General features: G+C 40.2%; 2 protein-coding genes across 4 annotated transcripts in view; one reads left to right on the forward strand and one right to left on the reverse strand.

Moving 5' to 3' along the window:
• CFAP97 (cilia and flagella associated protein 97) overlaps window positions 1-11,405 on the forward strand; it is a gene marked incomplete at its 5' end in the record, with an annotated part of 29,956 nt that extends 18,551 nt beyond the window's left edge. For all 3 annotated transcript variants that reach the window (XM_083861929.1, XM_083861930.1, XM_083861928.1), the window contains 2 exons: window positions 6,732-6,882; window positions 7,519-11,405. In XM_083861929.1, coding sequence (XP_083718055.1) covers window positions 6,732-6,882; window positions 7,519-7,646 — 279 coding nt within the window. In that variant the 3' untranslated portion in view covers window positions 7,647-11,405. The remainder of the gene's footprint in view (window positions 1-6,731; window positions 6,883-7,518) is intronic.
• A 652-nt stretch (window positions 11,406-12,057) lies between these two features.
• SLC25A4 (solute carrier family 25 member 4) lies at window positions 12,058-13,968 on the reverse strand. Its single transcript, XM_083861931.1, has 4 exons — window positions 13,787-13,968; window positions 13,062-13,548; window positions 12,640-12,780; window positions 12,058-12,316 (listed from the first exon to the last, which is right to left on the reverse strand). Exons 1-4 carry the CDS (start codon window positions 13,895-13,897, stop codon window positions 12,159-12,161), a joined length of 897 nt encoding a protein of 298 aa, XP_083718057.1. The 5' UTR covers window positions 13,898-13,968; the 3' UTR covers window positions 12,058-12,158.
• Between the last annotated feature and the right edge of the window lie 7,583 nt (window positions 13,969-21,551).

Consider the following 21,551-nt stretch of genomic DNA (forward strand, 5'->3'; position numbering starts at 1 on the left):
GTAACAGTTATATGCTGTACTGCATAACAATTGATGATTACAGTAAATTAATATATAGGATATTTTAAAATACACTTCTGTTTGCTCAAAGCCACAACCCCTTTCTCATATGATACATTGCAGCGTTTGTTCCAGACTGTCTTGCCTTTGCAACTTTTGCATCAAAAATGCAGCAGACCTAAATACGTAGACTTGTTTCACATAGTGCTGCTTTAGTGCACATTAGAGATGAGTGGTGGTTGCATGAAGTCCAAGAAATAGTATTGTTCTTTTCCTGACTCATTCATAGTTTAGTTGTTGTCGTCAGCAATGTGGGTGGATATGTTCGATATGAGAGTTAACGTTAGGACATTATGCTAGTTTAGACTATAGAAGCATTTGGTTTATTCTTTTCCCAGAAGTCAGGATGATATATTCTGTTCTTTTTGGATTAGTGTTTCATCAGTGTAGCTCTTCCATTTTGTTTAACTTTGCTATCAGTTTTTAGCAATTTTGTTTATGTTTTTATTCTGTTTGAAGTGTATGTACACCTAGAGCATCACAGTTTTAACATACTGATTTTTGTAACACTACCTTTTGAGATTAGAGGTGTGACATACTTTTCTCTGAGACTGTAAAGGAAAGAGCAACCCTACCCTGCTCTCACTGATGGTGGTTTTTTTCTTTATTTTGATAGAAGTATGTGCTTTATGAACTTGTTTATTTCTGGTCAGCAGCTTTCCTTGCCTTCATAAATTTAAAGAGGTGGAATTCTGTGGAACTTTCTCATCAATTTTTCTTCTCTTACTTCTTGAGAATCTTTTTTTATACAAGGTCTGAGGGTACTGGATACAGGATATGGTGTTTGATACACGTTTGTGAAATGTTTGTTGGAGAAGGATGCAGAGTTTTGTAAATAATTCAAGACTAGGAATCTACAACAGTAGTCTCTGCAGGGGGGTTAAAGAGTTTTCATGCTGAGATTTTGTTTTGCTGGTGTTGGCACAGCTTTTATGAATTCTTGTCCTGAGGTTAACAACTTGTCTATGGAAAATGTTCATGTCTTCTATCAGAACATTATGGGAGTAGTCTGTACTTACTGTTATCAGTAAGTTTGATTTCTTTTGCAGGCCTGTAGTATCAGATGATGCAGCAAAGCAAGTAAAATTTTAGGAAATTAGAGAGGAATCTGACTGGTTCCATGCTCCCTAGCTTTTGTGAAAGGCTGCCAAGAGATACAGGAAAAATATGTTGTGTTAGACTGTGTTAGAAAGAGCAATGATGGAATAAAAAGATGCATTGCTCTGGTGAACAGTAGTTTTAAAATAGTGATTAGCAGTTTATGGAAAAAAGCACAATTAGCAAAACAGATGACTGATAAAATCAATGCCGGAATTTTGTACTTGCTGCTTTTGACTGTGCTTTCATAAATGGAACCTACTTCTGGTTGCTTTTCAGAGCTAGCAAGATCAGTGTGTCTCTCTTGCCAATAGAGGATGCTGTTGATTCAGAAAACATTTTACTCTTGTGTTTGAAAATAATTCCAATCCCTCTTCAGTGGAAAGGAACTTGAGCGTTACTGCTGTGTTACTTTGTTCCCATGTCTGCGTGTATTTGTGTCTATCTATATTGATACAGTAATCATTTTCACCAGTGTAAATAAGACCCCAAACTTCACAGACTATATGCCATTGATACTTTAATGGTTTATTGTGTAATGCCTGGCATATACAAGTAAGTGTTTGGGGTCCTTGAAATACTGATTTGCAGTCATCACATCATTCTTCAGTCTCTTCATCAGAACTCAGAAGAAATTCTTATCTCTGTGTTGTTTTCTAGTGGGTTTTGTCATCATTTTTATTAATTCTGACTAGGATTTAGGTGTTAGATGAGCTCAGTAAGCTAAGTGCTGTGTAAGTTCCTAGGGAATAGTGACCTTTTGAGTTCACATTGGAATTTCATTGGAAGATCTTAGCAGCTCTTCTCAGGGCAGTTCTAAACCTTAGCTCAGGGGGGAGATACGGGTGTTCCTTTTTTGTGGATATTTAGTCTTTCCATGCATTCTTGCTGTTATGGCTCACTGCATATAGGACTCCATGTTCTTCATTCTCTCACCTCTTATTCACACAAAATTTACCCTAAGCCCTTGTAGATTCAGCTCTGATCTCAATTCCGGTATACTGACCCTTCCACACAAATTTAAAAAAAAAAAAAAATCACTTACTGTGTTTCTCTGCAAAGGCTTTCTCTTTTCACTTACTTAATTTCCTGAGTCCTCTGTGCTGCAGATTCATTTTTGTTTCTGGCCACCACTTGCTGCAATCAGTGGCCTCTACCAGCACAAGGATTCTTCAGGGAGACTTTCCCTTCTTTTGCAGTCAGAGCTGGCTTTGTCCTGCTGGAAATCCTGAATCGCCTTTAGAAATGTATTTATTGTACTGCCATAAATGAATGTGTACTCATTTATCTCCATTTGATTTAATGATCCAGATGTGCTGTCATAGTTGCATGGGGAGTAAAGGACAAGGGAGGGATGGTGCTTTTGGCCATCCCCCTACCTGGCTGACACCATGAACAAAGAATATTCCTTTGATTCTGTGCTGCACCCTGCCTGCTAGGCCAACTGTGTCGTGCTGCAACAAGGCAAATAACTTCTTGGCAGGGAAAGAAGTAGGAGAAGGGCCACTGGTTCATCAGAGTTGCACCTGAGCACATTGTACTTTGGTCCCTAGAAGTATTCCATACTGCTTTTTCTCTGCCTTCCCTTTGTCCTGTCCCCAAGGACTAGCCCCAGAGTTAGAGAGCATCACCAGACTTTGGATACTGCACACTTAAGTGGTTGTGGAAAGAATACCAAGTTTGTTCAGTCTCACTGATCTCAATCTGGAGGAGAAAACTGTACAGAATGCATTTATAAAAGACAGTGTAATCTTATGTGTGTCTTAAGAACTCAGAAATACTCCTGTTGCATTGCTGGCTCCTCAGAAACTCAAGGACACAGAATTTTACATGATACTTTCACTTACTGAGTTCAAAGGTGGTGCATGCCAAGCCCAAAGACAAAATGTTGGTAGCTCCTGAGGCTAAAAAATGTAATGCCAAAAGGTTTCCATGGTCTTGTCATAATGGGAAGCTGTCAGGATGTGGGATTGGCGCACAGATGTGCATAGCTAAAATATTCTGGAGTGCAGTACAAATACAGTATCATATAATCCTGTGATATGTGATAGTATTTAGGCTATAGGCTCTTTGTGGTCAGATTTTTATGGTCTTAAGATTCCTGACCCAGACTTGAGATTACCATAGCACTGCACATAAATTTGGTAGCTGTTTAGTTAAAAAGACTTTCCTGTGCATTGAGGAAATTAACTCCTTTAAGAGTTTTTTGACTGTTAGAGTTTGTCAGGTTAGAGCTCGTTAATGCTCCTGGAAATTACAGAAAGTGACAGATACTTATATTGATAAGAACATAAAGTTGTCCTTGAATGCAGTTATCTGTTTCCCCCTAGACTCTGCAAAGGGACAGTGTGATCACTAACATCAGTGACATTAGAGGAGGCGTAATATAAATAAATTTGAACAGCTGTCAAGGCACACTAGTCAGCTGATTAGGATTCACAGGAGGTGAAACTGAAGCCTTCATACTTCTAAAAAGCAAAGTAAACCAAGGAAAGGTAAAATTTTTAACCTTCTCTCTGAACTCAGTTTAAGAGTACTTTTTTTAAAAAAACACCACATTTTCAGTGATTTTTTTCTTCATTTTTCAACATAGCTGAAGAAGAGTGTGTACTAATTATGCTTGGAGTTTTTGTTCTTTTTCTAAGAGAGAGCTTTTGAATTGCTTTCAGTGCTCTCCTAATGTGTCCAAAATTGAATTAGCAAGGAAGTTTTTTGGCCCACTGTATAACAGTGGTTTTTTGATTGTGTTGGGTTTCTTTCTTCTCAAATTGTTGGCATTTCTGACATTTCTGCCATTGACAATACATATTTTAGTATCTTTACAGATACTAATCTATGTCCAGATGCCTAGATTTATAAAGGATTATCCTATTCCTAGAAGGTAATCATACAGGAACACTTTGTGACTTTCCTTTTTTGAATATTCTACTTTTACTGTAAACTCAATATTAAAGTAAAAGAAGATGGGGGAAATATAATCCAGGGAAGTATTTTGCCAAGATGAGAGGTCATCAGTGATACGATACTATCTGTCTATGTTCTGAGCTTGAATCGAGACCTCTGAGCACCTACAATGTAATTTAGCGCAACTAATAACATTCCAGCCATTAGTCTCTGTTCCTCGTGGGTTTTTTATTCCTTAAAATTTGATTGGGAACATATATTTGCTTCTAAACACCTGAGTTATGTTCTGTAATCTTCTTTGAGTGTTGAGATCAAAGATGAAATTTCTATTTACTTCAGTGATGGAGGATTAAGGCTCCAGAGATTTAGTACTTCAGAAGAACAAGAAAGTGTCAGCTTTCTTCAGTTCATTTCTCAGAAGGTGAATATAAAGAATTAGTAGATTTGTATGTATGACTGAAAAACATTTGCTCGAGGTACTTGTACTATTGTAGCAGGTAGTTCCTCAGTTAAGGACCTCAAGACTGTAGGGTTGGTAATGGAACTGTAAGAATCAGATTAGTTCCGGGTTACAGATTTAGTAGGTCAGGACTGCCGACTGCCATTTCACTGTGTCGATGTGTTCATTTCTGCATGCAGCCGGCTGTTTTCCAAATGGCAAAATTCACGACTGAAAATAGCATGGACGTTAACGTGCCCTTGGTGCAAGCCACAGAAGAAGGCAAGGGAACCACAGGAGCTTTTTTCTCATTCTCTAGAAGAGCTTTCCTTTAGACACTGCTGCACTACAGAATCTGTGTCTGCTTTTTTTGTAGCTCTTCTTTTTTTTCCCCCTTCATTAATGGTGCCTTGATACTTTTCAAAATACAGGCATAAAAGCAAAAAAAGACAATTTTATTTAAACTAGAATGAAGTGGGCATATATATATGTAGGTATAAAAAGCCAGTATGTTCAGAATCAAGCTTGAAATGACTGCAGTGTTAAGGTATGCAAATTCTATGAGGCAATCTATGTTACAATTGAGTGCAGACTTGAAACATGCTAATCTCTTGCAGGAAAGTCACTTCTACAGTTTATCTGATCTGTTTGTGATGGAACTGAATGTATTGAGAGCTTCCATTTTTAATACTGAAGGTAAAATAAGTGATCTCTGCAAGCCTATAAACATAAAGTTGTATGCAGACATGTGGATGAAGTTGTGAGAAAAATGTCAACTATAACATTTAGAGACAAGTCTACCATTTCATGTTCTGTGATGGGCTTTAGTGAAGAGCTATTTCTAGCTGAAGTCCTTCCTTTGACTTTTGCTTACTTAGGTATTCCTGTTTGACGATGAAGTGGCTGGCACTTCATGCAAGCACTTGTGACATGTTACATCTGAGCCAAAGTGACTTGTCCTTTCTCTCTTGTGCACTCTGTGCAGGTTTCCAGTGCCCATGCATAAACTACCAAGAATTTGTAGATTCCTGTTATAGTGAGACAATGACAACTGACATCCTGTGAATACTATACTATTTCCTAAGTCACTTCTTGTAAATTTTTTTGTTCTTTAAAAAAAAACCAACAAAAAACAGTACATGATTAGGTGTGCAGTTTAATGGTGATACAGTTTCTTGACCATACAAGTAAATATCTAGACAGTGCATCTCATAAAGAGAGTTATCTTTAATACTTTGGAGACTTATTGTAAGCACAGTTTGCATTCTGTTGTTGATAGGATGCATGTCAGAACCCAGACCAGCAAAGGTTGTGTGATTGCCTAATGTTTGCACATCATCAAATGAATTGAAATTAGTTAGAAGAGGAAATAAATGGATCTATGCGAGACAACCACTAAAGGTGCAATATATTAAAAATGTGAAGTTGTTAATTGGAAGTTGCATGTAGCTGAGTATTTCCCAATTGTTCCTCTTATCAGGTTCTTTTTTTAGATTATTGAAGTGTCTTAAAACCAATAAATTCTGTTTCAAGTAGAAATAATCACACAGAATAGGAAATTGTATCTTTAAAATACTATGTAAGTAGTTACTCCAATATATCACTTGCCACATGATTTCCAGGGTGAATTTCAACAAGAGGAAATGATGTCTGTATCAATAATTTCAAATAGAATCTCTTAAAATTAGATTATGGATAAAATTAAGTCTCATAGATGTTTGTGCTTTCCTTTTGAAATTAGTTTCACAGAATTGTGTCAGTAATATTCTCTGGGCTTCATATAGGGCAATATAAAATGGTCTTTGTGTAAAGCAAAGATTTAAAAAAACCCCAAACTTCTCATTCTACTGAAAACTTAGAAGGGAGGACTAACCGAAGGTAGGATTAGAATAGTGGAACCCATTTCTTCACTGCCTTTGGTGATAGTCACCAAACAGACATATTATTTCAAATCACCATAAAGCACATAGAACTATGAGGTACTAAAGAAGTACTCAAATGTAGAACTGATGATGTGCAAGGAATAGTTACAATTTGTGTCATAACACTGGGAAAAGAACTGAACAGCAGAGTAGCCTATGCTGGTCACCAGTGGAGGAGTTCCTGTTGTGTACTGCTAAAAATTTTGAGGCGTTTTGCAGGACAAATAAAAATCAGTTTCTGATTGTTTGTTTTGCAGCATCTTGTTCATTCTTTGTCTTTCTTGATGACATTTTTCTTCAATATTAAGGCTTTCCTGAAAAAACTGGAAGCAGTGAAACCAACAGCTGGTATGAGGCGTTCTGAACAACTGAGGGACTATCATCGCCACATGAGCTACCTGAGTTCTTCTCCTTCTGTCAAAAGGGCTAAATCTCCTTTCAGCCAGCTTAGTCCTCCACGTGAGTACTTTGAAGTTGCAGATTATTGCATTTCTTTGCATATGTTTATCTTTTTATAATTCAGAATTGTGAAGCACTTACTTTTAAGAAAAACAAATATGTTCTTAGTCATGTTTTGATTGTTTATCAGATGGAAGTCATCAAAATGATTTTTTAGTCACTATATATGCACTGTTTTGTTGCCATCCTAAATTTCTAATAAATGATCTTGTCAATCATCTTCTCCAAGAAGAAAAAAATCCCTGTAGTAAAGTGTTTCTCATTTTGCCAGTAACCTTTATTGAAAGAACCCAACCAAAAACCCCAAAATAATGTCAGTGAATGTTCAAATTCTCATTCAGAAAATTTAGATCTACTGATAGTAACCTTGTTTTTCTCAGAAACTCTTTGTGTAAGATTTGGAAGAAGACAATGTGTCTCTATAGAACTATATGTGTCAGGTTAAAGAACCAAAGGCTTGAATTTTTTTTCACATTTGTAAACAACTCATAATCAACTCTTTTGGGGTTGTATTCAATCTACTGTGATTTGATTTGGTTTACTCTGAGAACTATGATAATGAGTGTTGCAGTACTAACATAGCATTAAGTTTTCTGTTGTGCTGAGCATAAACATTCTCCCTTTGTATATTAACAGGAGTAACTTCAAGACCATCCACTGTACAAAGTACACTGAGCCAGAGGAACGAAAAGCCCGTGTCTGATTCAGCCAGTGGGGCATTACAGAGACCTAAATCCACTAATGTTCATGCTGCTTGGTTATAAGTGTGTTCCTTGCCTCACATACTGAGATGATAGTCAAACTTCTATTTTTAGTGCTTTTGTAAATTCTATGTGCAAAAATATTTTCTGCATTGTTCAGTGATTAAAATGCATTGTATTTAGAGTAATTGCTTATAAAACGGTCTTAAAATGGTATAAAACACTTCTGTCAGTGTTTTCCATGACAGGAAGAACTTATGAAAGAGAAGGAGGTATTTAAATGGAGAAGTTAAATAGAAATTTAACTATTATTTTAGTCTCAGATCAGAAGTAGACTTTGTATCCATAACACGGAAGGACGGAATTGCCGCACTGCAGGTGCAAAATGTAAATAAAATTTTTAAAATATTAATAATACTTTAAAATAATACATTAAACTTATAAGCAGATGCTTAATTCCTGGATTGTCCTTGCTTTGCATCCTGGCTTTATGTAACAGCCTTCTGAATTTTGTAGGTCACGTTCTTGTGACTGAAAGAATCTTTACCAGCAGTATGAAGAGCAGATTGTATATTCCTCCATGGTGAGCTATAATACTGAGGTGCTGAAGATGATCTTTTGCCAGTGTTAAGCATTCAGCACCTGGTGGAGTGTGTTTTGTATGCAAGGCTGCGTCTCTTCCAGATCAAAAGGATTTTGGAAGTTACACTCGATTTTGGAACACGTACTGGGATCTTGGTGTAGGAAAGAAGCATCTGATAGTATCTGAACAACAATAAAGACTGAAGTAAACAGCAGTTTCAGACTTAGTGTAAACAAAAGTTCTGGTTGCTTCTCAAACTAGAGAATACTGTTAAGTAAAGGAAATAGTTCATGGCCCTGCTTTGCAGATACGTGCTCTTCTCAGTGGGGATATGTAAACTTGAGCTGCAGGAAACATCTTGAACATTGATTTTGGGTGACTGCTAACCAGGATTTAGGGGGGAAAAAAAGACAGTAGGAAACAAAGTTTTGTTGCTTTTCTTGAGTTGTTTTTAAATGTCACGTTTATATCTAATATTTGTAGTAATGTCAGACAAGCTCCAATAGCAACATCCATTTACAAGAGGAGTAGAATTTAATGGTATTGGTAATCTCAACAGTCGGTGGTGTCATTTATTTCTGTACAGAAAGGCAAACTTACAGTGAGCTTGTTTTGTAAGACTGTAGCCTTCTAAAGAGCAACAAATTGTGATGCCAGTATCTGTGGGTATTGCTGAAACTTTGCTTGTTTCCCCAGCTTTTTCCCAGCGAAGGAAATTGATGTATTACGGATAAAGAAAAACAAACACCTCTATTTGGTAATGCTGGGTCTTTGACATGAAAAGTGTATTACTCTTTGCTAGCGCTTGCATGAGGGCTTAGGCTTTCAGGTATTTGCATTGTAACACACTTTTTACTCGGTCCTTGTGATAGTTTGGCAGAGCTTCTTCACTTGGTGACTCGCAGATCAAATTTAACTGTTTGACAATACTTGGAACTTTTAACTTTAGGCAGCATAGTGGAAAACAGATTTGTATTGCAGTTATTATTCATGGTTAGGAACTGTTAATGATTTCTTTGTATAGTGCTGCTGTATTTATTTCTGTTATTGTGCTAATTGAAATTATTCTCTATTTAAAGATTTTTGTCCTTGAATGTGACTGTCAGAGTAACAGTTTAAATACTTCTGGATATTCATAATTTTTTTCTGTGAAGAAACGATTACTTTTAAATGCTTCATCTTATTTAACTTTGGTATGAAAGAGTGTCAATTTTGTATGTCATTTGTAAATCATAAGAAATAAAATATTTAACATTAATTGTCATTGCAGTCGCTTTTTACAGATTTTTACAATTGGTATTAAGGTGCAAAGAAGGTTGAATAGCTGGTGATAGAAAAACAGAAAAAATGCAAGTTTTCCATTGTTCAAATGTTAAATATAAGGGAGTAATGGTTTTGTCACTGGCTTTAGTTTGCCTGTGATCACCTCTTGCAAAGGTACAAAAGTAGCATCAATTGCCCGTGACAGTGGGAGTTCCAGTAGCAATTGCACACCATTTGCAAAGTCTTCTAATCTCCAACCTCTCAGAGCTGATGGCTGCATTGTAGTTACACTTTCAGCAAGTGTTATGCTGAGTGCCACAGACTGAGGGCAGAGCTGCTGTCAGAAGAATGGTTAATTCATTGACAGTTTTGAACTCCAACCACAGGTATCTTTATGGAGAACACTGCCTGCAATCTCCCACGCTGTGTGCATTGGCTTTTAAGCAGAAACGAACCATTGACCTGTTTTCTATATGCTTTATTTCATGTACTTTCTCTTAGCCCAGTGGCATTTTCCTGCATTGACACTCCTTACTTTCCTTTTGAATAGTCCTTAGTCTCTCTATTTTGCCTTCTCTGGAATGTAACTTCTTTCATTTACACTTATTTGAAGTTTCTTTGCTTCTTCTTAATTATCTTATTCAGATATACATTTCCCCCAAGGTTTTGTACCTCTGCCTATAACAGTGTCTCTTTGTAGCCAACTTAGATCTTCCCTAGCACATCCAAATGCCACTTGCAGCCTTATCAGTGAGCTAAATGAGAATGGATAGCTGGATTGTGTGAGCAAGCTTCTCATAAGGAACCATTAGGCAAGGGCAGAGGAAGGAGAAAAAGAAGAGAAGGAGCAGAAACTGGCAGAGTTTTTAAGGAAAATTAATACACTTTGAAAACCAGTAGAAATGTCTTCATAAACTTATGGTTTGATAGATTGCAACCCTGGTTATTTACTATGGGAAAAACCAGGTATCTAAAAAAAAAAATTTAAAAAAATCTGTATTTGGTTAATTTTAAAAACATGTAAGTTTTTGGACCAGTATTTTCCAAATGCTTCTTTTTGTCAAGTGGATAGATGTTGCTTCCAGACACTGGTTAGTGGCTGGAACCTGCCTTAGAACAGAGCTGCTGGTCCAAATCTGTAGCTGGCAACCAGAGCCTCTCATGCCAAGTGCCAGTGAGCTAGGACTTACCTGCATCTGACAAATGTTTCAAATATAGGAAAACGATAACTGGAAGCCATACATATGAAGTAGTAAAAGATGGAGGTGAGATAAAAGTTTATTTGATTATTACTTGCTTAGTCTTACCCCTTTACCCAGGTTGCCCAGAGAAGTTGTGGACGTCCCAACCATGGAAGTGTCCAAGGCCAGGAACTGAGTCTAGTAGACAGTGTCCCTGCCCATGGCAGGGGGTTGGATCTGGATGGACTTTAAGATCTCTTCCAACACAAACTATGCTCTGATTCTACGGTTTTTGTCCTAGGTGGATACATAGCAAATGCTTGTCTATATGTAGTCTAACTGAACAACTGCAATGGCCACACCTCACTTTCCCTCCCCTGCCTAATCAGACAGCCTGTTCTTCCATGCATTCACGACCCTGCAGCATCTGAAGTCTAAAAAGTGTGTTGAACATGTTCTGATCTCACTAGTAATACTGCAATGTGTTCATAATGTTTCAGTGTGTAGTTATTAAAATAACTCTTGAGCATTCAAATCTAGAGTATTTTTTCAAGTGAAATAAGTAGTAATGACTTCACTATTCAATGAGAAGATGCTTCAAAGTTAAGGGTAATATGAACAAATTATACAAGCAGCTAAGACTAGGTGGAAGCTTATCTCTAAGATCTCTGGCTGCAGGTACCCTTAAACTGAATCCACTTGGTTTTGCAGCTGTAGAATTATCAATAACCTCAATAACTACACCTACCTAAAGCTCTGTTGAAAAAACTTTCAAGAGACAGCCACTAACAGTGTCCTGTGTAGCACATCACCTTGGAGGACATGCTTGTAATGTGTTCAGTGTACTGAATACAACAGGAAAAAGTTCATTAATATATTAATTTATTTCATTTCAGTTTTAGTTCAATTGAACATCAGAGCAGACAACTTTTTCCTTTGTGACAATATAGGGAATTTTTTAAACACTATTTCCATATTTTACAAAGTATGTCTGAAAAATCAGATTATGGTTTCAAGCATATTACTGTATAGTTTGTGAGGGAAGAGGCTGCAGTTAGGAACTCAGCCTGGTGCTTTAAGTATAGTTTATTATTTCAGACATACTTTTCACTTAATATTATATTAAAAATAGAGCTCTGGAAGAAAACATGATTTTAATTCATGTTATGTCATCACAGTATTGGGTAGCTAGAGACATTACTTAGTATAATAAATATTTATGACCATCTATTAAGAATTCACAATATTAGATTTTAGACCAGGTATAAACCACTTATATTTTGTCTTTAGACAAAATCTATTACCTGCAATTTGAAGTATAATATATACACAAGTTCCAATAGAAATGGTGGAGGAATTCTCATAGAAAATGTAACTGTGATGTTGTGGACAATTTTTAAATTAATGCATCCTTATCTCTGCCAGATATGTTAATCAAATTTTATTCTGTTTCCCTAGGAAATATCTTGTTGTCCAGTACATCACAAGTTCATATTTTTTAAAAAGTTGATTGAGAACAATTGAACTACTGCATTATGATGTTAAGTTTTAGACATACTTCTTGATTTCATCGTAAAGTACTAATACAAAAGCTCCGCCCATGCCTCTCAACACATTCGACCAGGCACCTTTGAAGAACGCCTTGGATCCTTCATCTTTAGCTATCTTCCTCCAGCAATCAATTGTGCCCTTATACATAATATCAGCTGTGGAAACAAACATAAAGGTTAGAAGGCTTGAAGTTATACAGCAAGTATGTTTCAACTGTTGTATCTTTAAAACAACAAGGAATAAGCAAAGTACAGCTGAGGATTTGAAATATAGTAATCGATTAAGGAAAATTAATTCTCCATAGGAAATCAAGTTATTTCTCAGTCCTTTATATCAACATGTTCCCTGTAGGTATTTCAAGGACTCCAATGAGAAGGTTATTAATTTTCCATAAGACAAAAAAATACCCAGTATATCTCCTATCTTATCTTTAAGAGAAACTCTGCAGCCAGAACACCAGAGGAGCAGTTATTCTTACCTCCCTTGCGGCCAGACTGCATCATCATCCTACGTCTCACAGTATCAAAAGGATAAGAAACCAGCCCTGCCACTGCAGTGACACTCTGGGCAATCATCCAGCTCACTACGATGTGCACATTCTTTGGATCAGGCAACATACCTGTCATCAAGAACAAATGAACAGAATCAGTACAGAGGGAAGGAAAGGTCTGTGGAAGGAATAATCACCCACCAACCCCGGAGTTAATCCAAACCCAAGGTGTCTCAGAGCAGCAGGTAGGGAGAGGCAGGAATGCACGTCAGAAACACCTGTGCACACTTCTAGCGCTCCACTCAACTGGTGCTGAGCCGAGCCCTGCTTGTCCTCGTATTGCCAAGTGCCCTAGAGTGCCTGTACTGACTGGATCTTCCCTTGCAGGCACTGCTCCATGCACTCCTTACCCTTGGCCGTGTCGTACACCCCAAAATAGGCTGCTCTGTAGATGATGATGCCCTGGACAGACACACTAAATCCTTGGTACAGGCCCTTCAAGCCATCAGACTTAAAGATCTTGACAATGCAGTCGCCCAGGCCAGAGAACTCCCTCTCGGTGGCTCCTTTGCCCACATCAGCCGCCAGCCGGGTCCTGGCGAAATCCAGCGGGTAGACGAAGCAGAGGGAGGTGGCTCCGGCCGCGCCCCCGGACGCCAGGTTCCCTGCGAAGTAGCGCCAGAACTGCTTGTGCCTGTCCACTCCGCCCAGGAAGATCTGCTTGTACTTGTCCTTGAAGGCGAAGTTGAGGGCCTGGGTGGGGAAGTACCGGATGACATTGGCCAGGTTGCCTCTCCAGAAGGAGGCGATGCCCTGCTCCTTGGGGATGCGGACTATGCAGTCCACGATGCCCTTGTACTGCTTGTCGGCCGTGATCTGTTTGCTGGCATGCTGGACCTGCGGGGGGAGGAGAGGACGGGTGAGAGAGAGAGAGAGAGGGGCACCGCGGGGTGACCCCCACCACGGGCTGAAGGGCACGGCCAGGGCCGGCCCCGCTCCGCCGCCCCGAGCGGTGCTGGCTGTCCCGGGCACTCCCGCGTAACCGGAGCCGGCCGAGCTCCTGCCCATATTTAGTCAGGCGTGGCAGCGCCCGCCCGCCCGCCGGCACCACCTGCGCCGACCCCGGCTCCCTCACCTGCAGCAGCAACTTCACTCTCTCGATGGGGGCGACGGCCGTCTTGGAGACGGCGGCGGCGATCCCGCCGGCCAGAAAGTCCTTGACGAAGCTGAGCGCCTGGTCACCCATGCCGAGAGCCGGTCCGACAGCCCCGCCCGGAGAGAGGCCTGGAGCGGTCACTTCCCCACCCCGCCGGACAAATGCCCGCCCGCCCCGCGCCGCCCCGCTTATAGCCCGCGGCCTCTCGCGAGAGCAGGAGCCGCGCCCCGCGCCCCGCCATTGGCTGCGCCCCGCCGGGCCCGCCCCGCCATTGGCTGCGCCCGCCGGGCCCGCCCCGCCAGCCTCGCCCGGCCGGGGACGCGGGGCCCGGGACGTTTAAAGGGCAAATTAAAGTTATCTGGTGCCTGCTGGGAAAAGCGGTGTCACAGCATGTGCCCGCTGTATTTATAGCTCCCGGGAGGAACATGGGGAGCTGGCAGGAGCGCTTCGGGCCGTGTTAACCGGTCCGTGCAGGCGAGAGGCAGCGGCTGAGGGCTGACAGCCCGCCCGGAGCGGCCTGAGGGCGCGACCAGCCAGCCGAGAGTGCTCTAAGCCTTGCCCTCGGCTGTGGATTCGCGCAGAGAGGGGCGGCATGGATGTCGTGCCCCACAGCAAAGCTCCCTAGGGATGCGCTGCCGGCCTGGAGGGTGGTGCTGTGTTCACAGGCCACCAGGCCTGGACTGCACTGGCCCTCCCTGGAGCCCAGGCCAGAGCCGCGCCTCGCTGTCCGCGCCGTGCGGGACCTGCCGGCAGCCAGGCCTTTAAATACCCCCGCGTGCCCTGGGACTCGGCTTTCCCCAGGAGGAGACAGCATTCCTTGCTGCATTGTATCCTCCTTTCACCCCTGCAAGGTCAGACCCTCGCAGGACCCGCAGGCAATCCCCTCTTCAGAGAGAGAGAGAGAGAGAGAGAGGGAAGGAAGGGAGGAGACCGTGGGAAGCACATTCCCAGACACACGCTGAAGTTGTTTGACTCGCACCAAGTGAGAAAGAAGAGTAAAGGCTGTAGTGAAGCTCTGCCTTCATGCAGCGTCTAGTCCTTGGAAAAATGTTTGAGTCTCAAATGAAGATTAAATGGCTCCCCCATTAGTTTCTCATCTGTTCTTTCCGGCTGACCCCCATAAGAAAGCAGGTCCTTATGATTAATAGTTGGGTGACTTAATTGTGTGGACTTGTTATGTTAAAGGCAATGCAGCAGGGTATAGATGCATACCAAGGAATTTGCCCTAAAGAGCTATTAAGACAGAAAAATGTTCTACCGAGGAACTTGTAAGGGTCTCTTTTGATTTGGTAATATGGTAGCAGTAATGAAAATATAATTTATCTTAATGTAGATGCTAAATCTTGGCTGTCCCACAAAGAAGCATTCTTGACAGGGCAGAGCATCACTTCTCACCAATGTGTTTGTTAGCATGAGTCAATGGGATGGTACATTTGATCCCCTGTCTCTCTTGCCCTCTGCTGCTCTTAGGTCTGTTGAGGTCTCTTCTCATGAGCCTGAAATGTGGGAAGTGGATGTCAGCTGTGAGTTCCAGAAGCACCCTTTGTACCTTGGCCTCCTGAGGAGATGGAGCCTTTCCCCGGCTTCTAGGAAAGGGGAAGAGAGCCTCCTCCCCCCCACCCCGAGATATTTCCCCAAGCAAGAACCAAAAGCAGGTGCATAGGGGATCCCTAGAATTAGAGTGAGTTGAAGGCAGTTTTGTTTAACGTATGTGGCTGCCTGCTACCTTTGACCTTTCCCTTTTTTCCCCTCATATTTCACTCCCCAAGTCTGGTGTCTCCCCTTTTCACAGGAAAGCAAAAACCCCTTTAACACCTCGAGGCTTCTGCTGCTGGTTTCAAACAGACCCCTGGGATAGTGATGCTCACAGCTGCTGCCTGACTACTCAGACTGATAAGGTCTCCTCAGGGTGTGCACTCAAGTGTCACCCCTGCTGACTGGTATATGGTGAGTGGGAGATGGAGGAAAGGCAGTGGGGGGCCTGAAGTGAGACTGGAGTGGGGCTCTAGTCTGTTTGCCAGCCCCTTCCCTACCATCTTTGATTTAGATTGGTAGGAGTTTTGGTGGTTTTTTTTAGGTAATTTAAATTGTTGGCGGTTTTAAAATGGCATTTTAATAAAGACTTTATCACAAGGATTTTAGTTAGTTTTTGAAGTTATTGCTGGAAATCATCATCATATCCACAGAGATTATTTGATCTGATATTTCTGTAGCACTAGTATTATTTACCCATAATTTCCAGTATTTAAAGAAAGGACTGCATAGCAAGTTGCCTCTTTTTCTGCTTCTGCTCTCCCTTCTCTAAGCCCAGATATCTATTTCCAGGAGAAACTGTGCTTCCAGTGTTAACAATAGCAGGGCTGGACCAGGACATGTGTTGGCTACTTTGAGAGTTATTCTTCCTTTGTTTGATTTCTGCTCCAAATGCCTGATTAGGATCTTTCCTATGTATGATGATGAGGAGCAGTTTTCTACTTAGTGTAGGAGTTCAGACACATCCTGTAAGGAATTTACTGCAAACTCCAGCAGAATCTTGAGCATAAGCATTCCAGCACTAGCTGGAAATGTCATCAATAAAAGCTAAAAACCTTTGGCTTTTTGTACAGTTACTTAGTGTTTTTTATTCAATATTCTGATACTTTCCTAGAGAAATGGTTAAAACGGTTCTGAAAATGCAGTTGCTCTGAATTATTGAAAGCAGTCTTTCAAGCTTCAGGTTTCCTTGGATCTTTGCAGCTTTGGATGATTGTTTTTCTTTCTAGGCTGAGTTTGTTGGTGCTCTGCACTGCTGACATAGCATAAAGAGACTTTGCATTTTGTTCTTACAATTCTGAGCTAAAAATAACCTAGATCTACCTTTTTGAAAGACATAAATGACTGATTCCATTGTGCTTTGGTATGTGAATAGCCAGCTTGAAACACTACAGGAGATCAACTTTTCCAAAGTAGTGCATACTCTTGTTTACTTACATATCCAAGACACTGGAAACCCTAGCACTGAGGCTAGGCCAGACACAAAACAGAAAACCTTTTCATCAAAAGTCAGCAGTCTGAGCTGATGGCAGACACGAGGGGGAGCACAAGGAATCAGTCAGAACATCCTGACTCCCAGCCTAGACAGTGGTGAGCACACAGTGTATTGGGAAGATGCCAAGAGGAAATATGTTGGGTTTTTGCAGGAACAATTTGTGGGGTTGTAGTAAGTTCTCATTTTTAAGATTAATGTATATTTGAAGTCAGGAAGAAGAGAATTAGAGAGCCAGAACAGAGCTAATTGAGGATAAGAATTGAAGAGGAATAATGAGGTTAGTGATGACAAAGATGATCAAGAAGGACAAAGTAAGTGTGAGTTTTGAGTTCGTTTTGGGCAGGTATTAGTGAGGGTTATTTTAGCTGGGTGTTGGTGTTACCTGTCTTAGGAGCCTGCATTGAGCTGGAGAGAGGGAGAATTGGACAGTAAGTGTAAGCAGCACAGTGAGAAGTGTTAGTACTGGAAATAGCAGTAAGAGCCAACATAAGGTGTGTTTGTTTATTACAGCATGTCTGTAATGTGAGGATGAGGAGTTGGAGGAGGGTAAACATTTTGGAAGAAAACTGAGGAAGTGGATAAAAATTAATATGAAATGGATCAGGAGTTCTGTTGTAACAGGACAAGCATGGGACATAGAAGTAGGAGGGGAAAATACCTATTCTGTGACACAAGGAATAAACTTGTAGGAAGTGAATATATTAGTATTTTCTTTGGCAAGGATCTGTGCGGAAAATGTTCAGGAAGAGAACACTTATAAAGTGCAGGTCTTCATTTAACTTGGAAAAGTAGGAAGAAAATGTATAAGGATGGCACACCTGGAAGGGGAGACAAATAAATGGTTGTGGATGAAGTAAACCTGATCACAGATAAGCCAGGAATTTGAAGCTGAAGGCAGACTGAGTTATGTGCTTGGCAATCATACTTCATAATTCATGAGATAGGAGTGGAGAGTGAGAAATAGAGTGAGTCTATAATCAATTTGAGCTAGAAAAAAAAGATAAAAAAGGAGGAAGTGGGCTGAGATTAGATGGGATATTCTCAATCTGGTGAGATGAAAATAATGGAAAGAGCAAGTGAGAGGATATGAGGAAGAACATGTCAGGCAAGGGAAAAGATCAGAGAGGAAGGATGGGATAACAGAGATCAGGGGGAAAGCAATTCTTTCTGCAGACCATGTCAAAAGAATGGCTCTTTCAGGGAGCAGAACACTGAGTGAGAGGTGCAGGGGAAATGAGTGGGCCAAGGCAAGGAGACATGCAGGTCTACAGAGTGCCACCAAGGACATTAGCATGAAGCTTGGAAGCTTCCTGAGGATGAGTGTGAGAAATTGTGAAGAAGGGAAGAAAGTCAGTTGAAATCAGAGAAGTCAGATGAGGAGGAGTTGGCTGACTGGCAGTTCTTCAGAGGGGAAAAGAGCTGAGATATTGCTTAAAAGCAAGCAAAATGTGATGGCAATGGTGAGGGTAGCTTCAGTGTGAGAGTAAGGAGTGGGGTGGGATGGGATGGGATGGAGAGAATGGAGGTCTCTGTAAGAGACTGAATCTGCAGAGTCAGGCAAGGACATCCAGAATGTGTGGACACTGGGATTGAATAGGCCTATGTGAAGTGTATCTCCTAGCTGCAGCAAGTGAAGAGAAGAAAGGGGAGTGAATCAGGCAGAAGGATAGAACAGGAATACAAGGGCCAACTGAGCAATGGTGAAGTCTTGAGAGTGGAGATAGAGAAGTGTAGGTGTGGAAAATAGCACCAAGGAGGCAGAGTAAGGGGTAGGGCTCATTGCCTCAGGTAGATTGTTTAAGAAACAAGAAGCAGCAGCTGAAGGAATAAAAAGGGAGAGAGGAAACCAGTCTAGGTGGGGAGGGAAAACTAGAGGAGTACAGAAATAAGTTGCAGCAAGAGAGCACATGAGAGATGTGAAGAAATAGCCCACAAGCAAGGTTAACCAAGCTAGACAGTCACCCTAGTCTGCAGTGACTGGTTTCCTCCTGTGTGTGTGTGTGGCCAGGCATGTTATACTTTTGACAGTCCCTGGTGACTGAACTAACAATGAAAGTGTATATGGTAACTGAATGTCTTCCACCACATTAAAAATTGCCCTGGTGAAGGCAACTAATCTAAGGTTAATATGTTTTTTCAATTTTCAATGCTTCATTGACTTTGCTAGTGGCCACTCTGAGGTACTGGAGAAGGCAAAGATCACTGGGAGAGTGGGGTGTGAGTAAGCAGGGAGAAGGGAAACAAATCAAGCACCAATACTGTAGGATTTGATTGCTCATCAGAGATTTGTTTATTTCACACAGGTGTCAGATCCTTAGAGCAACAGGACTAAACCAGAAACTATCTGGTACTCAAATCAGACAAGCACTAATTTCTGCTACTCTTGTTGTTTGAAGAATTGAAATCACAGTCTTTACTCTGAAATTATTTCACTTCTCTATAGGACTGTACAGTAAATACTTGGTATGCTGTAGACAGAATAAGTGTTGGTAAGATTCAGAACTCCAGTGGGTTTTCTCATAGGTGTCAACATACCATGAGAACAAAAATCATCATTTACATCACAGGTGGGCATTAGAGTGGGTAATTAATGGATTCCACAGGCTGTCATAAACATTTACAGTACTCTAAATATCTATTAATTGTTTGATTATTATTGCAGTCATGACAGAAACATACCAGTACACATTACAGATTTTGGTAAACTCATAATGCAGAGATATTGTGGACAGTTTGCAAGCCATGTATATAAGCAAATTAATTACTCCATAATTGTTGATTTATTGTTTACTAGCTTTTCTTTGGTAAATATATTTCGATATAAAGCATAACTCATTATCCTCATTTGGATTTGCATTTTGGAAGAACAGACAAGGAAAAGTCCAGCGACTTTCTCAATGTCATTTTGTCAGTGTGTGGTAGAGCAAGGCATGAACAGAGCTTTCCAAGTTTTGCCAGCTCTCTCTTGCACATGCCATTTTATATATATGCAATAATATTAAAAGTCAAGATTATATTTGTTTCAATAATACCATTAAAGCTTATTCAGAACAAGCATAAACCAAAATTTGAAAGCCTATTTTGCAGCTGAAAGGAATGTTGTACTTTTTCTTTTGGTGTAGATCTCTGCAGAAAATAATTTTTTTAGTCATTTCCAAAAAACATTTCATCATCTAGTGGAATGTATTTTCCTTCTTGGATTCAGTGATTTTCAGGTTTTGTGCTTCCAGGAAAAAATATATATGCTGAGAGGATCTCTGATGTTTATATATTAATTACTTTTTAAAATTCTAGTTTAAACTAATTTTGCATGGAAGAAATGAGATCTGGAGAGTGTTGTGTTCTTTGCAAAAACTGTGACCTTCAGGACAAGGTTTGCCTTTCAAAGAAGTCTATACTTCCAGGGTCCTAATTGCTACGTTTGATAGATACTTGAAGCTTCATTTTCCTACTTACTACCTTGAAATATTCTATTTGCTATCATTTTTTGTCTTATTTTCCTGAGACAAAAGTTGTGCTAAGAGGTAATTAGCGCTGTGCTTTGCTTTTCTACATGTTCTAGTTCATTGCCAGAGGTATGCTTCTCACAGTGTTCCCCAGATCTCTTGGAAGGTGTGACAGCTGCAAACAGTATCAGCAGTGCCTGGGCAGGTGTGTGATCAGAGCAAAGCCAAACTATGGCTGAAGCCCTCTCTATTTTCCATAAGACACAATTTTCTCTTGCTGCTAGCGAGTAACACATCTTAGCAGTAACATGTCAAATGTGTTTTATGTCCTGATCAGAAAATAAAATTCTTAACCAAGTTCTCCTGCTTACCTAGAGTTGTTTTTTTTTTTTTTTAATGTTTGTTTGTTTCCAAACTGGAGAAACACTGGGTTGTGTGAATGCAGAATTCAGATGCACCTGCTTGAGTTCCATGACCTGGAAAATAGGTCTGATTTGTTTTTAGAAGTTGGCAAAACAAAGCTATTTAAAAGTGAAAGTATTAATATGGACTTTTCTGACCTGAAGTTTACAACACACTCTTCTTCAGAAAATCTTCTGGGTTGGAAGAATGTCTAGTATGACGCCCACCCCTCTTTGCGTAGTGCAACATTCTTTACATCATTCGTGCAATACCCTGTGTGATGACTCTCGTGTTCAGCTTTCCGTAGCTCTGGTGACTCTTGCATAGTTTTCAATTGCCTGCCTATTCTTAGAGTTGTAGGGACTTGTTCATTCTTCTTAGGTCCACATAAACCAGTAATTACCATTTGAAATCATTGATACAGCAGATCAATGAGTATATGAGGAAATCTCATGTAGCATTTAAAGTAGGGTTTTATTTTCTATTTTGCTCAAACTTGCTCTTCTAAATATTGTCTTAGTACAAAGCTTAAAGGCATAATGCAAGTCTTTGCTCTATTCAATTCAAGTTGGTCTTTGCTCCTTTCAGTAGATCTTTTTATCATCCTTCATGTTGCATTAATTTTGGAGTATCAAAAACTACTTAAGATGATCTTTTTATGTTATGTTAATCTTCTGGTTTCTGTTTTCTAAGTTGTTTCTGTTTGTGATTTTACTGCTCTAGGTATTTTTAAAATCCATTGTTTCAGGCAGACAGATTTGAATTGTTAAATTATTTGGGTGATTTATTTGTTTTCCATCTGCAATTTCTGACTATATATCTGGTTATGATATAATAATTTTTTCTTTTAATAAAAGTGTCAATATTG

This window comes from Zosterops lateralis (assembly GCF_965231275.1).
Source record: "Zosterops lateralis genome assembly, chromosome: 5".
Lineage (NCBI taxonomy): Eukaryota > Metazoa > Chordata > Aves > Passeriformes > Zosteropidae > Zosterops > Zosterops lateralis.